The sequence below is a fragment of the Elaeis guineensis genome, chromosome 12, assembly GCF_000442705.2.
Source record: "Elaeis guineensis isolate ETL-2024a chromosome 12, EG11, whole genome shotgun sequence".
Classification (NCBI taxonomy): Eukaryota; Viridiplantae; Streptophyta; class Magnoliopsida; order Arecales; family Arecaceae; genus Elaeis; species Elaeis guineensis.
In genome coordinates, this window is record NC_026004.2 from 92,590,357 (window position 1) to 92,606,310 (window position 15,954).

Consider the following 15,954-nt stretch of genomic DNA (forward strand, 5'->3'; position numbering starts at 1 on the left):
GCCTATCATGCCTCTATAAAGCTTTGAATCAATATTTTTGTTATATTCATCTTTATCTAATTTACAGGAAGGGGTCATAGGAGTACTTACACTTTTGAAGCTCTCCATTCTAAATTTCTTTAATAGTTCTTTTATGTACTTACTTTGAGTGATGGAGATCCCTTCCTTCATTTGCTTGATCTGGAGTCTGAGAAAAAAAATGAGTTCTCCTATCATGCTCATCTCGAACTCTTCCTGCATGAGCTTGGCAAATTTTTAGCACAAAGCTTCATTAGTAGATCCAAATATAATATCATCAATATATATTTGTATAACTAGAATTTTTTATCTTTTCTTTTTATAAAAAGAGTTGTATCTATTTTTTCTCTTAAAAAATTATTTTCTAGTAAGAACTTATTTAATCTTTCATACCAAATCTTAGGGACTTGTTTTAAACCATATAATACTTTGTTTAACTTAAATACATGATCTAAATATTTATGATTTTCAAAGTCTGGGGGTTGCTCTATATATACTTCTTCAGCAATATAATCATTTAGAAAAGTACTTTTAACATCCATTTAAAATAATTTAAAGTTCATAAAATATGCATAAGCAAGCAGCATTCTTATGGCTTCTAGTCTAGCAATAGGTACAAATATTTCATCAAAATCAATTTTTTCTTATTGATTATATTATTTAGCAACTAATCTTACTTTATTTCTGATTACATTACCATCTTCATCTAATTTATTCCTATATATCCATTTTGTTTCGATTATTGGATGATTTTTAGGTCTAGCAACAAGAGTCCATACATTGTTTCTTTCAAACTAATTTAGCTCTTCTTACATAGCAATTATCCAGTTATGATCCTGTTCAGCTTCTTCTATTATTTTAGGTTTTAGGTGTGAAACAAAAACTACATAATAACATACATCTCTAAGAGAGGATCGAGTTCTTACCTCTTGTATCGGATCACCAATGATTAATTCTTTGGGGTGATTATGGATATACCTCTATTTTTTTGGAAGATTACTTGTATCTTGAGGTTGTTCTTGAATATTTTGATCATTGATCCTTTCATCCTATGTTTTTCTTCCAACTGTTCTTCATTTTGCTCATTTGAGTCATTGATGGTGAGCTCTTTTATTCTTTCTTCTATGATACCTGCATCATTAGTACCCTCTCTTTTTCTTGATGGAAGATCATTAGTTTTATTAAAAATTACATGAATTGACTCTTCCACTACTAGTGTTCTTTTATTGAAAACTCTAAAAGATTTGCTAGAAGTGGAATAGCCAAGAAAGATAGCTTCATCAAATTTAACATCAAATTTACCTAAACTATCTTTGCCATTATTTAAAACAAAACAGCGGCAACCAAAAATATAAAAATATTCTATGTTAGGTTTTTTATCTTTTCATAATTCATATAGTATTTTTTTTAAAATTGATCTTATTAAAGCATGGTTTAAGATGTAACATGCTATGTTGATTGCTTCTATCCAAAAATATTTTGGGAGCTTGCTCTCACATAGTATGGTACGGGCCATCTCTTCAAGGGTCCTATTTTTTTTCTCTATTATTCCATTTTGTTATGATATTCTAGGTGCTGAAAAATTATGATTTATGCTTTTTTCATCATAAAATTTTTTAAAATTTTTGTTTTCAAATTCAATGCCATAGTCACTACGAATTGAAATAATTGGTAAACCTTTTTCATTTGAAATTTTTTGGCAAAATTTAAAAAATACTAAAAATACTTCATCTTTAGATGCTAAAAACAAGATCTAAGTAAACATGAAAAGTCATCAATAATTACAAAATCATATCTTTTACCTCCTAAACTAGTTATCCTTGTAGGATCAAATAAATCCATATGTAAAAGTTTTAAAGGTTTAGAAGTTGAAATAATATTTTTAGATAAAAGAAACTCTTGTTTGTTTATCTAATTGACATGCATTATAAATTTTATCTTTGTCAAAACTTATTTTTGGTAAATCAAAAATTAAATTTTTTTTAATAATTTTAGATAGTGTGTGCATGCTAATATATGCAAACCTACGAAGCCAAAACCAACTAGTCTCATTGATTTTAGCATTCATGGCCACAAAATATTGTATGTTTTGCATGAAAAGATTATCCAAATCAATCATGTAAACATTTTTATGCCTAGGCCCAATGAATCTAGTGTTATCATCAAAAAGATTAGTTACAATACACATAGATGATTCAAAAATTACTTTATAACCTTTATCATATAATTGACTAATGCTTAAAAGATTATGCTTGAGACTATCTACAAGTAACATATTTTCAATACAAGTAGAGGGAGTGATACCAATGTTACCTATACCGATGATCTTTCCTTGGTCATTATCTCCAAAGATGACTATCCCTCTATTTTTAGCTTCCAATGTGATGAATTGAGATTCATCACCGATCATGTATCTTGAATACCCACTATCAAGATATCACTTTCATTTTATCACTTAGGATGCAAGATACATCTGCACACATAAAGTCAAGTTTTAACTTTAGGTACCCAAGCTAACTTGGGTCCTTTGAGATTAGTCACACTGATTTCTTTTGAAACCTATATTTTCTTAACATTTGTATCAGTAAATTTATTTGATAAGCATGTATAAGCTTTATGTCCTACTATGCCATATTTAAAACAAGTAATATTTGGCAATTTGCTCATAGATATATTTATAAAAATATTTTTTAGAAACTTTTATTTTCTAAAGATATTATAGTCAAGTCCAGCTTTCTCATACACTGCTCTTTGACTGTCAATAATTATTTGTAGTTTATTTGACCTTAGGATAAATCTATCAACTATTGATTTCAATTTGGTTACTTCTACCTTTAGATCCTGATTTTTCTTTACAAGAGTTTTGTTTAAGCTTGAATTTTTTTTTTCTTTCAATAGAGTTTGATACTTTATTTTTTATTTTTTATTTTTATTGTCAACTTTTTTTTTAGCTAATGCTTGATTTTTTAATTTCAAATCTTTATTTTTTAATCCTAATTTTTTTAGATCATTCAAAAGTTTATGAAAAGCTTCTTGCAGTTCATTATAAGAAAATTCATTTTGAGTTTCAGGGGTTATCTAATTTTCATGTGCTATAAGGCATAGGTTGGCTTCTTCATGAGATTCTTCATCTGAGGTAGAGTCATTACTATCGCTCCACATAGCGATCATTGTCTTTTTCTTTTTGAACTTCTTCTGACTTTTCTTGAGTTGGGGATAGTCTGATCTAAAGTGGCCCAACTTCTTGCATTCATAACAGATGATGGGCTGCTCTTTTTTCTTTTCTTTACTCAGCTCCTCCTTAACTGGTGGTCTTCTCTTGGTCTCTTATCTTCTTTTCCTTATAAAATGTCTAAATTTTTTGGTGATTAAAGTTAAGTCCTCATCTTCTTCACTGTTCTTCGATTTTTCTGAATCTTTTTCTTCTTGAGCTATCGATTTGAGAGCAATTATCTTCTTTCTACTAGTCTCTTCTTTAGAATGCTGCTTCATGATCAGCTCATGGGTCATGAGGAATTCAAGTAGCTCCTCCAAAGGTAGAGTGTTTAAGTCCTTGGCTTCTTAAATCACTGTAACCTTTGCCTCCCACAATCTTGGTAGAGACCTAAGCACTTTTCTCATAAGATTATTGTTAGAATAACACTTTTCAAAAATTTTTAGATCGTTTATGATGTCAGTGAAATAAGTTAATATTTGTGTTATAGACTCTTCAGATTTTATTTTAAATAATTTATAGTTGTGCACAAGCATATTAATTTTAGACTCTTTTACTTGGTTTGTGCCTTCATGTTTAACTTCTAACCTATCCTAAATTTTTTTAACTGAATTACAAGTAAAAATACAGTTGAATTCATTTGCATCTAAGGTACAATATAGGACATTCATGGCTTTAGCATTGAACTGAACCATTTTTTTGTCAAATTTATCCCATTCACCTTCCGACTTAGAGAAAGACACACCATCAATCACTTTAGTGAGTGTGTGGAGTTCATTTACTATAATACTTCACATATCATAATCAAGTACTTGAATAAAAATTTTCATCCGAGCTTTTTAATAGGTGTAATTAGATCCATTAAAAAATAGAGGTCAGTTTGTGGATTGCCCCTCGACTAAAGATGTACTAAATTGGGCTGCCATAGATCTTTGGCTCTTGATGGTTAAATCAAGTAAGGACTGAAGCACCGGACTCTGATACCACTTATTACCCAGATATGGAGCCCAAGAGGAAGGGTGAATTGGGTCTTTTTAAAATTTTATAATTAGTGAACTTAAGTAATGTGCTATACTTGTTGAGTGGAGTAAACTGATTAGCTAAAAAAATGAAATCAACCACAAATGATAAGTAAGCAAGTATAAAGCATAATGAATGAATAAAGAGATACAAGCACAACAAATACAAGAGATTTATAGTAGTTCGGCGCCAATCTTGCACCTACATCCACTCCCTAAGTCTTTACTTGGAAATTCAATCCATTAAAAAGATTTTGAGATAGAACACGTTGGATAGCCCCGACCCTTGCTATCCAAGCAAGAACACTTATTTTTCAGATATAAACCAACCCACATACACTTTAATTTCAGGTTTGAATCAACCTATCCAAGTTTTGAAACCCCCTAAAACTAAAATCCAATGCACAACAACAAAAGATGAGTGTACAGGAATTTCAGCACAAACAGCCCCTTAAATGAGCATAATAAATGCAACAAAAAGATAATACTCAATGAGAAGAAGCCTTTACTGAATACTCTCAATTGATTGGCACACTTGAATATAACTGGAGAGTGATTGGTGAGCTGATTGAATGCTTCTTTTGTCTCTTTTTAGAGATTTCTTTCACTTTCATGAATGTGAGCTTGAATGCATGAATCTTAGTTGATTTTCTACCTCTAGAGAGTATTTATAGCCTCTATTTGGACTTGAGAGTGTCTTAGTATCGGTTAAAAATTATTGGAGAGTGTTTAATGCGCATTAAATGCACCAAAAATAGACTGAAAACTAGCCATTACGAGGTTCGCCCAGAATAGATCATCCCATGGGTCATCCTACTGTGATTGGGAAGTCCCATGAGTCACCTCATTTGGTCAGTCTGAAAAATAGACTCTCTATTTTGGTCTCAGAGTCTCATAGATCGACCCATGGATCGTCCCACTGCGTGCCACAAGCCAAAAACAAAGCGTGCCGGCTATCTAATGGAAGGGGATGACCTAATTAGGTCACTTCATTTTGTTCCAACTCAGTTTTTCATACATTTAAGGTCTAAAATTTATCAGAACACTATCAAATACTTTTAAATAAATTTGAATCAATTTAACACTTTCAAAAAGCTTCAAAAATGGCTTCAACTTGCAGAAACATCAACTTTGGCACACTTGATGGAGCTTTTCAAACTCAATATTTTGGACTATCTGAAACATCACTAAAACATTCTTCAAAGATAAGAAACTCATTAGTAGTCCCCTCAAATAGTTTGTGATCATCAAAATCAATTCTTGGAGCAATAGTCTCCTTCGAGCCAGAATTTACTCTAGCCTCTTCACATGTTGTGGATCAATCCTGCCCCAAGGAAGTGACGAAAAATTAACACAAGAAAACCTATGGATATCCATTCTTCAAAGTGCAATTATAAAAGAGGAAGAAAATAAAAAGCCACCACAAAATAATTAGAGCCTCGAAAGGACCATCGTCTGAGTGATCCCATCAATTACGACCGTCCGTGTCAGTTGTATCAAGCTAATGCCACAAGCCTTAAATGTGGAAGACAGGTATGAAGGCAGGAACGCCCGTCATCGAGTTCGAGACACTTTTGGAGTACTCCCTTCTTCTAATTCTCAGACTCAAGAGTAAGGAGGTAATATTATGGGGGATACCGTGAGCATCTCAGATCGATATTGCATCGCAAGATATTTCAGGCTCTCGGGTCGTCAACACAACCACTGATTGTCGTATGAGTTGAGTCAGTCTCTCTGCTGAGCTGAGGTATCCGTGAAGTCCGATCTATGCACGAGCTGTCTCAGCCGACTTATCCCTTCATTATGTGTGTGCGATAGCTGTCCATCCCGAATAGATAATAATCCAATGTAACAGTCTCCCTTGATCTCACGGGAGCAATCAAGGGCTAAATTATCTCATCCACTATGATAATTTCAACGGTTCGATAATCTCGGGATTGCACGATCGCATAGCTATGCAACTAGCTGTCCGATATTCTTTTATATGAACAACCAGAGCCCCAAGGACCCAAGTAAGTTCAATCGAACTCCTCTCAGAGAACTCGTTGCTGCTTCCTTATTCTATGTTTTTTCTGACTAGAGCATCGGAAGGTCCTCGCCAGAGCCACAACCTTCGATTTGGAGATTTATTTTGCAGGTCACTCCAGTACCGACATTCCAGCTCGAAGTTATCATATGTCTATCTTCCGATCTCGATCGATTCAAGCAGCAACACTATCAATTCAAATTCTAACAAGATAAGACAATTTAAACAAAAGTTGTTTGAAGTGTGAATTTTAGTTCCAGGCTTTCACAAAAATCCAAAAATAGAGCAAAATAAAAGTGAGGATTTATAGAAAAAATTTGACCAATTAGAGATTGGATCGAGTTTAAAAGAAATTATAAAATATAGCAAGATTGATCAACTCAAAGATCAATCAAACCAAGAAGAAGATTTGGTAAAATTGTGCTAACAGTAAATAAGGCAGCCAAGATTTAGCTTAGAATGTTTAAAAGTTTGCAAAACTGATGGTTAAGAAGGAAAAAGCACAAGAAGATAAAGAGAAAATTAAGCAAAAAGTTAAAAAAAAAGATCAAAAGGGCTGCATGGATTCTCTATTGTTAGGGGTGATAAAATATGATCCAATCTGCCAATCCGATTTATGTTCGACCTATCATAAACAGGTTTAACTTTGGGCTAAATAGGTTCGTTTTATAGACAGATCGACCCATTTAATCTATTTATTATTTGGGTTGGGTTCAGACTTAGACATCTAACATGCTTAACCTATTTAACTTGTATAATTTTTTGATTGGACCAGATTAGTTTGTGCATCATTAACTAGGCCGTTTAAATGAATTAAGTAATGGGCTCCTCTCATTTGGCATGCTTTTTTATCAATTCCTTCGGTCCCACGATCCCACCCATCCCAATACCCTGCCTCCGTATTGCATGAGGTGCAATTAGACCTTGTCAAATCCCATGGTGGATAACACGCCACACTACCCCTTATATTTCACCAATTCCTGATTGCACCATACTACCCCTTGTCTTCCACCAATACCATAGGGCCCCATCATATTTAGGGTTTTCTCTTCCCCTCCCTTTCCTTCTTTGCACTGCCACTGTTTTGAAGACAATATCGAGGCCATGGAGTTCAACCATTGGGACTTACCGGAGGCAAAAAAAGTGAAGGAACCAAAGGTCCGGAGGCAAAGAAGGTAGTGGGGCGTCGACTAGAGGTCTAGAGCCTGGAGATGACGGAGCCATGGAGATCCAAATTCCGAAATTCTCCCTTCTTCTCTCACTGCCCTCAAAGCTCAAATTCCACTCCTGAGAGCTCAGTCAAGGGCGGAGCTGGAGGCGGTTGAGAAAATTCGATGGGGCAGAGGTGATCAAGAGCACAGTCAAGGACGGAGCCGAAGGTGATCGAGAGCTTCAATCAGGCAGAGCCAAAGACGATGAGGGTGAAAAGACAGAGATGCGGTGAAGATAGAGAGACGATCGAATAAAGATGAAACTAGGATAGAGAGCAAATTTTTATTTTATTTTTTATTTTTTAAAATAAATTATAAATAAATTAAATTTTATTTTTTTAACTGAATTATAAACGAATCACAGACAAATCGGATCGAATAATTTATTTATTAAATAAATCAAATTTAAATTTTAAATTTTAATATATTTAATAAATAAATTAAATCTAAATTTAAAATTTTTTGATTTGATCCATATTCCCACTTCATTGCTACCTCTATCTACCGATGTAAATTGCATAGTCCATTTCCACATGCGGCCATCCATCGTGTAAAAAGAGATGAAGACATCCCCCACCTTTTCGGCAAAAAATGTTAGCAACCATTAGGTATAACAATTCGGTTCAACTTTGCAAGCATAGGTTTATTTTAATTCAGGAGGCTATATTTTACCCAAAAAAAAAAAAATTTCAGGAGGCTACAACTATCAACATTCAAAAAACAAACATCTAGCAACCTTGAAACGGCACAAGCACAACAACCTTTATTTCACAACCGCATACATTAACTTCGAGAAATATATTCGTTCCATCGCAAGCCAGCAGAGTCCTGAAACAGATAACGTAGTTCTACATCACCTAAAAGGAGTCGGTCTACATCACCTAAAAGGAGGTCGATGGCCAACAACTAAGCACACATCACAACATTAATGTCTCAGCTGTTCTACATACTTGTACGCGAGATGAACGTGACATCAATGAAAGCATCTGGCTCAGTTCTCAGAAGTGCAAGTAGTATCGCTGGAAGAGAAGCTTTCATCTTGTAGACGCTTTATCTCGTAGGCCCATTCCAGACCTGGGCAGTAGTGAAGGGGTGGATTAAATCTGTGGTCATTTATGTCAGGAGGCAAGAATGCACCACTTTCAATTAGGAATTTGATAGCTTCCTTATTCCGCTCTTTGGCTGCATTGTGGAGAGGTGTCCCTGGTTCATCAAAAAGGAAGGACGACTTCAGCAAAAACCTAATACTGAATGTTCCTATTTATAATGGTGCAAAACCAGACACTAGAACAAGTAATATCAGAAATTCAGATAAGGATACTGAAGAAGGATAACGTAAAGGGGAGGAGAATTTGTAAATAACACAAACACGGTCTTGGTTTGAAGCTACATTTACTAGATGGCCGTTGGTTGATACGTTTGTCATGCAATATGGAAGGGGAAAAATCATCCATTCTCAAAAATGAGTCAACTAGGTTTTGAAAATTAAGCAACCAAATCAAGATAAATAAAGAAATCTGATGCGTGTATAAGAAAGGGTGAGAGCGAGAGAGTGAGAGTGAGAGTGAGAGTGAGAGAGGAGGAGGAGGAGGGGACGTGGGAGTTGTTCAGGATAAGGATCTGATACCAATTATAACATATGAAACCATCGAGCAAGTTTGTGAATCAGGTTTGCATTCCAAGCGAAGAAATAAATTGTATTAACCAAACTCAGGCACACTGATGAACAATAGGAGAGGGGAAATCAGGAACAGATGAAAAAGTCAATCTGTTCAGAAACATATCTTTGCATGCCAGGTTGCGATCCCTGGACAATTCCAAATATCAAAAACTACAAGTACAACTTACAGCCACATGCGCCTTTTGTTCTAGCATCAATGTTTGCACCACGCTCAAGTAATTCATCCATAACCCTGAGGTGTCCACCTTGAGCAGCAAGATGGAGAGGGGTTGCACCTTGTGCCTTAGGGCCCCATGCTGTCACATTAACATCCATACCTTCATCAAGCAGCCGCCTCACCTGGAAAAGCTAATAGATTACGCAAATCAAGCGATAAAGAGAGAATTTAAAACAATGAATTACAGCTTGCCAGAGGATGCTATACCTGATCATCAACATGCTGAACTGACAGAAAGCTGACATATTAGGCATGGCATGAAGTATATGCCATGTGATTTTACAGTAAAGTCATAGAAAACCATATGATTCAGCATGAATAAAAAAGCTGGTTTGACCGAAATAATAGAATAAATAGCATCTTATAAAATTTAAATGCGAATTATTACCTTAAAAACCCAATTAAATGGAAATGGCTTCTCCATAACAATTATGGTTTTGTAGTTCTAACAGTTAGCCCAAATAAGTAATAATAACAACAATTTCTATCCATCTAGATCTTCCATATAAAAGCAGCCAGTGCATGAGGCACCATTGCAGGGTTTGGAGAGGATTAGATGTATGCAGCCTTATTCCCACACATGGAGCAGTTGTTTCCATATTTCGAACCCGTAAGCTCCAGCTCCTAATGGAGCAACCTTACCGTTAATCTTCCACATCAATCAAGCTCATAATTGCCATTATTTGTAATAACATATGCAAAATGCATTTCAATTCAGCTATTTCAAGTTTCATCTACTCCAGAGAAGAAGAGATATAAGGGTTATTATGTTTGAGGACTCTTAAAACAAATCATAGAACTTAGGTCCATCGCCTTATCTGATTCATCAGATTTCACATTATCATTTCAAAAGCATTCACTAACTATTTGGTGATGAATGTATTCTCAATTATGCACAAATAGTATAATGAACCACTACTTTCATTATAAGTTTGGTTTAAAAATCAGGATTTATTAAGTCAAGCTAATGGTTGGTATTGCATTAAGGTTTCTTAGGGTTGCATAACCCCGGCCTTGGTTTCTTTCTTCTAATCTTCTTTTTTCTACCCCTTTCTCTTATGCTTCAAAGCTTGATAATTGGCCCTAGATCGTGAAGTGATTATCCCAGATCATGTGAACACAAGAATTTCATCCTTCTGCAACATTACCTTATATCTAACCCAGCCACCAAAAGACGCAGACATTTTCATTCCTAATTCACTTGAATTAGTTCCTCAAAATCTCTTAGTATCATCGGTGTATCCAAACCAGTCAGAATTTCCTAAGAATCTTATATCATCCAAAAGTTTAATCAGTTAGCCTAATATTTTGTTAAATGGCTAGTCTAAAATAAATGCCAATACAGCTAGTGTATTTTTCAGATCCTAAGCTAAAACCATAGCATCCATTCAACATGATCTAGGTGGCCGAAAAGCAATGATACTTTTCAGATCATACTGGGTGAAACCATGTTAGCTTGTAGCAGCAAATCATTTCATGCCATGGCAAAGGGATGACTTGCTTATGCAAACAACATACCACTTGCATAGCATAACTTATCAAGAAACTGGTCTAGAACTTAGACAAGGAAAATCGAAAACACTTGTAAGTCATGGTTATACATGTTGAAAACATCAACTTAATCGAGCATTAGGAAATACATGCTTGCAACATGTTAATACATGACCAACAAGGTCATACAGTCAATTAAGACACAACCCAACCAAATAAAATTGCTTACACTAAGGACATGAGAAACCAGACAAGTAATTTTCAATTGTTTTCGAAGTTCGCAAATATGAGCATATTGATTAATGTGATCCAATTGAAAGTAAAATCTTGAAAAGCACAAAGCAATGCAGATGCTTTTACTTATGCCTTTATGTTGTCTTACTTATTCTTAAATTGGAGATGGATCTTGACAGTTCTAAAAAGAAACTGAATAAACAGAACTATGGAATGCTTTTATAAGGTGATAGTTTGTGGATGAGGTAAAAATAGGTCATTCACAGTTTTGGAACAACATAGACAGGAGATAATGAGAATTGGTTCAGAATAGTTGAGACACTTGGATTTGACATGGATTGGAAAATGATAGAGAAATGTAAAATGCTGGAAACCACATGTTCCCTGCATTCAGCATACGATACAGTGATAAGAATGTTGATGCTAGGATGTGATTCCTTATTCTGCTCCCCCCTCCCCCCGGCACCCAAAAAAAAAAAAAAAAAAAACAGAAAAAAAAACTCCATGCTGCCATCTGAAGCTGGACTCACAACTCTCAATCACAGTCAATACTGGTCAAGCTCAAGTCCAAACAAGGCCATCAAAAAGGCCAATAGAAAATAAGGATCAAACTTCAAATAAAGAAAGTCCTAGTGTAGCTACAAAAAGTAAAGAGATTGAAGTTCTCAACAAGTACAACATATTCAGACCATCTAATTGTGAAAAGAAAGGCCTAACTAGAGATCAAGGCACAAATTGGAAACAATTGTTTTGACATTCTCTTCCATTAAATGTCATGGTAGCTCAAAATTCGCTTCAACTGTGAAGAAGGATACAAGTTTGATCAGTTGAATAATACATGAAATTAGCAACTCGTGTGATAAAAACAACAATACACAGTTAAATTGTTAGGAAGTAAGCATGACTGAGGAGTCCCTAACAAGTACTTGCTAATAAAATAATAAATATTTCGTTGAAAAAAATACTTTCTTAGAGAGTATAAAATTCTTCTAGTTATCATTTTTAGTTCACCTAAGATTTGCTTTAGATTATTGATCCATGAATAGCTGAGTCATCTTATCTGATGTTGACGTTATGACCAGAAATAAATAAACAACTTATCACTACTGTGCATTTGGTAATTCTTAAAAAAAGCATTCCTAAGTTTTTGGATCATCTTTTGTTATCTGCAAATTTATCATATGCAACATAGCTTATGAAAAAGCCCAATCGGCTAACGTGTCTCTTCTTGGTAATCCCTCTTATTCACAATCTGCTCAGTCATCTCAAAGGAAAAAGATAAAGAAAGTGCGTCATCGGTTAGGAAATAACTTTTGGCTGAGAATTTAAGTTATGATAGCATTGCAATTTCTCCTATTTCATTTACGCCTTCATTTTCCTTGATCTAATTTAAAATGAAAATTTCTGCCCAAACTATGGATTTCCTCCTTCAAAAAGAAAAATCTAAACTTTCTATCAATAAATTAATTTTGACCGTTTTGCAAAACAGAAAGAGAAGAAAAATAAACAATCGTAATATAACCCATTACACTTAGCACAAGAGTAACCCACATAAAAATGTGAAAACTAAAGTACTTACAAAGATCCAAGCAATTACGTAACTTAGTTTCTGATGTTGTTGAACTTGCATGAGAGGCATAAACCAAAAGCCACAAATCATTCAGAGACATATCGACAAGGTTTTCTTTTTTTTTTATTTTTTTATTTTGGGGGGTCCCGGGGGGGATGGGATTACAAAGATTATCATTAGTCACAAAACCATAAACTGTTAAAAGCATCAAATATACCAAATTCTTGAAATAGCTTAATCTACATAAGCTAATAAGCAAAACAGAAAGTGCGCCAAGGACACCAACCTCCTTCAGGTCACCTTTCCGAGCACCGATGTGAAGCAGGGTCCAACCCCTATCGTCCCTCTCCCTTGACCTCTGCCTGAAGGATCGCCTGCTCAACAAGTGGCGGCGAGGCTGTGCCACGTCTTCTTGCAGCATGATTTCCCAAATTGCAACCACACGCCCAAATAATCAAGAGCGAGCCGATTCCCCCAAAGAAAGCCCTGAATCGAAACTTTATTTTTCTTTGGTCTTCTTCCAGAAGGAAGAGACGGGATATGATATGATTCCTCAAAGAAAACCCAACCGTAAGGAAGAAAAGGAATTTTTCGAGGAGAAAGGAGAACCTAGATCTTGTGGCACGAATTGAAACTGGAGCACAAAAGATCGATCGAAACAGGTCCAAGATCGAGGGTTTACATAGTTCGAAAAGAGGATCCCGGGAAGCCAGAAGGTTAGCGGGAAACCGAGTAGTTGCCCATGCCGAACGGTGCGAAAGGATTCAATCCAGGGCCGAAGACGCGGAGATTCTGAAGAACCGAAGAGATCGAATCCACGATCGAACAAGAGGACACAAGGAAAGAAAACAGAAACATAATCATGGAAGAGAAATAATCCCTGGATCGACTAGGTGGAAAGAGACGGAATTGGGAGCGAATCCGGGAGCGCAAGATCAAACAAAAGGATTATCTGGCGGGATTCCAAGGGTTTTGGACATGGATCCAAGCTGGTAGAGGAAACCCTAGGTCGCAAGAAACCTCTCTCACTCTCTCTGGCCTTGGGGCACGGAGTGTTTAATGCGTGGAGCCGGCGTTGGTTCAGATTTATATCGTTCGCAAAAGTGAATCACTGTGTTTTTGGACCGCCGGTTCGTTAGACCGTTCGAAGAAGACTCCCGATTAATTAAGCCGAGGAAAAGTTGGCACGAACACGGAGCTTGCAAATACTTGGTGGATTGCGTCAAGTCACGGGAATGAACAGATTGATCGTATAACGTCATCCACAGCTACCGCTCTCCCCCCACCCCGCCCCCACCCCACCTATGACCTCAGACCCTGTCCTAAAAATATTCAAATAGCAGTTCCAAAATAAAATAAAAATATACAAAAAAAATTATCAATCCATAATAGTACTTAACCTGCTTTAGACCTAACAAATTCAAATTTAATCTAATATTTTATAAACATATTTTTTAAATTTAAGTTATCATTTGAGATGGTTAAAAAATACGTCTCAAGATTCGGTCCATATTGAACCCACAGCAAGATGCAGGACGACGAACGGAGTCCAACGAACCCAATAATAGCCCAAACAGAGTCCAAATAGAGAAAATACGTGCGAAAGAAGATCGAAGCGGATCACACGGTGCAAGAGGCGGCGACGGCTGGTGGTGGTGCGGCTGGGCCTGATGGAGACGCACACGCGCAGGCGCGCATGACCTAGCACTCGAGTGGGCCCAGCACAAGCACACGCACAGGTCGGCCCAGCACATGCGAGCACCCAGGCCTAGCATCCCTACGCAGTCCATCGTGGACCGCAGGGCGCGCTTGATCAGATGATCAGTAGCCCTTATGTGCACGATCGGATGGCTCTGGTGCGAGCTGATCATGATCGGACGGCCACGGATGATTCTAGGTTTGATTGGAACTCTGTTTCCTAGTATAATAGTGTTTTGAAGTTTTCGGAGTCTATAAAACTTCGATTGATAAGCCGTCAGTTGTATTGGAGAGCTGGTGACGTCCTGGAGGTGTATAAAGATTTCAAAAGAGATTTCAGACAACTTTTGTGAGGATTTTGAGACTTTTTGTTGAGAGACTCTTGTACAAAGGTTGAGTGGTAGTTTCTCTTGTATTGATTTTATTTTATTCTCTCATAGTAAAGTTTGCATACCCCATGGAGGTAGGCTTGAGGTCGATCCACATATTTGTATTGTATTTCTTGTTTTGTTTCTTCTTTCTTCTTGCTGCACCGTGTGGTACCGGATCCTGACGCAACAATTAGTACCAGAGCAAGGTGGTGCTAGAGCGTAGGTTGCAGCAGTGGTGATCGAGATAGAAGATGGAGAAGACAAGCACAATTAAGGTGGAGATCAACAGGTTTGATGGAAAGAGTAATTTCTCTTTGTGACAGATAAGGGCGAAAGACGTGCTCATCCAGCAAGGATTGATCGATGCTCTCTTATGCAACGAGAAGCCAACCACCATAGAGGTGCAGAATTGAAGGCGGCTCCAGATACAGATGGTGAGTACGATCCGCTTGTATCTAGCGGATAAGGTGGTAATCCATGTGCTTGATGAGACTTCTCCGATGATGCTGTGGTCGAAGCTCGAGGAGTTGTACATGGCAAAATCTCTTACCAATACCTTCTTTCTCTGGAGGCAGTTCTACTAGCTGTGGATGTCTGAGAGATAGAGCATACAGGAGCATCTCAGCCGCTTCCAGAAGATCCTCACCGACCTCCTTAGCATTGGTGAGAAAGATGAAGAGAAGATCAGGGCACTGGTCTTGCTAGCATCGTTTCTCCCTTCGTATGAGTCTTTGATGACTGCTCTTCTAGTGGAGAAGAGCACCATCAAGATGGATGAGGTTACTACAGCGATTCTCTAGAATGAGGTTCTCAAGAGGGAGAATCTATCTTTGAGCTCGGGCAGCAGCTTAGCTTTGGTGATTTCTGGAGGAGCAAGAGGTGGCAGACAGAGTGACAGAAAATTACGACGAGGACAGTCCAAGTCCAGGACGAGAGACTTGAGCAAGACCAGATGTTACCGGTGTGATGAGTTGGAGCATCTAGCCAAAGATTGCCCTTAACGTAGGGATCGGACGAGAGCTACTGCAGTGACGGCTAGTAACGATTCAGAGGGTGATGTCCTGAAGATATCTGACAAGGTATCTACTTCTTTCCAGCAGTGGATTTTAGATTCTGCATGCATCCATCATGTATATTGCAGAGAGGAATAGTTTGACTCCCTAGAGAGTAGTGAGGGCACTGTTTATCTGCCGAATGGATCGAG

The 15,954-nt window shown here is 36.8% G+C and overlaps 1 protein-coding gene across 2 annotated transcripts; it reads right to left on the reverse strand.

Annotated features, from left to right (window-relative positions):
• Positions 1-8,217: 8,217 nt before the first annotated feature.
• On the reverse strand, positions 8,218-13,746 carry LOC105035986 (phytochrome-interacting ankyrin-repeat protein 1). Of its 2 annotated transcripts, none has more exons than XM_010911712.3 (3): positions 12,968-13,746; positions 9,337-9,517; positions 8,218-8,691 (listed from the first exon to the last, which is right to left on the reverse strand). In XM_010911712.3, the coding sequence occupies exons 1-3, from the start codon at positions 13,100-13,102 to the stop codon at positions 8,480-8,482; spliced, it is 528 nt and encodes a 175-aa protein (XP_010910014.1). In that variant the 5' UTR covers positions 13,103-13,746; the 3' UTR covers positions 8,218-8,479. The 2 variants fall into 2 exon arrangements, with proteins under 2 accessions (XP_010910014.1, XP_010910015.1); XM_010911713.3 differs by having other exon boundaries at positions 9,337-9,508; positions 12,968-13,744.
• Between the last annotated feature and the right edge of the window lie 2,208 nt (positions 13,747-15,954).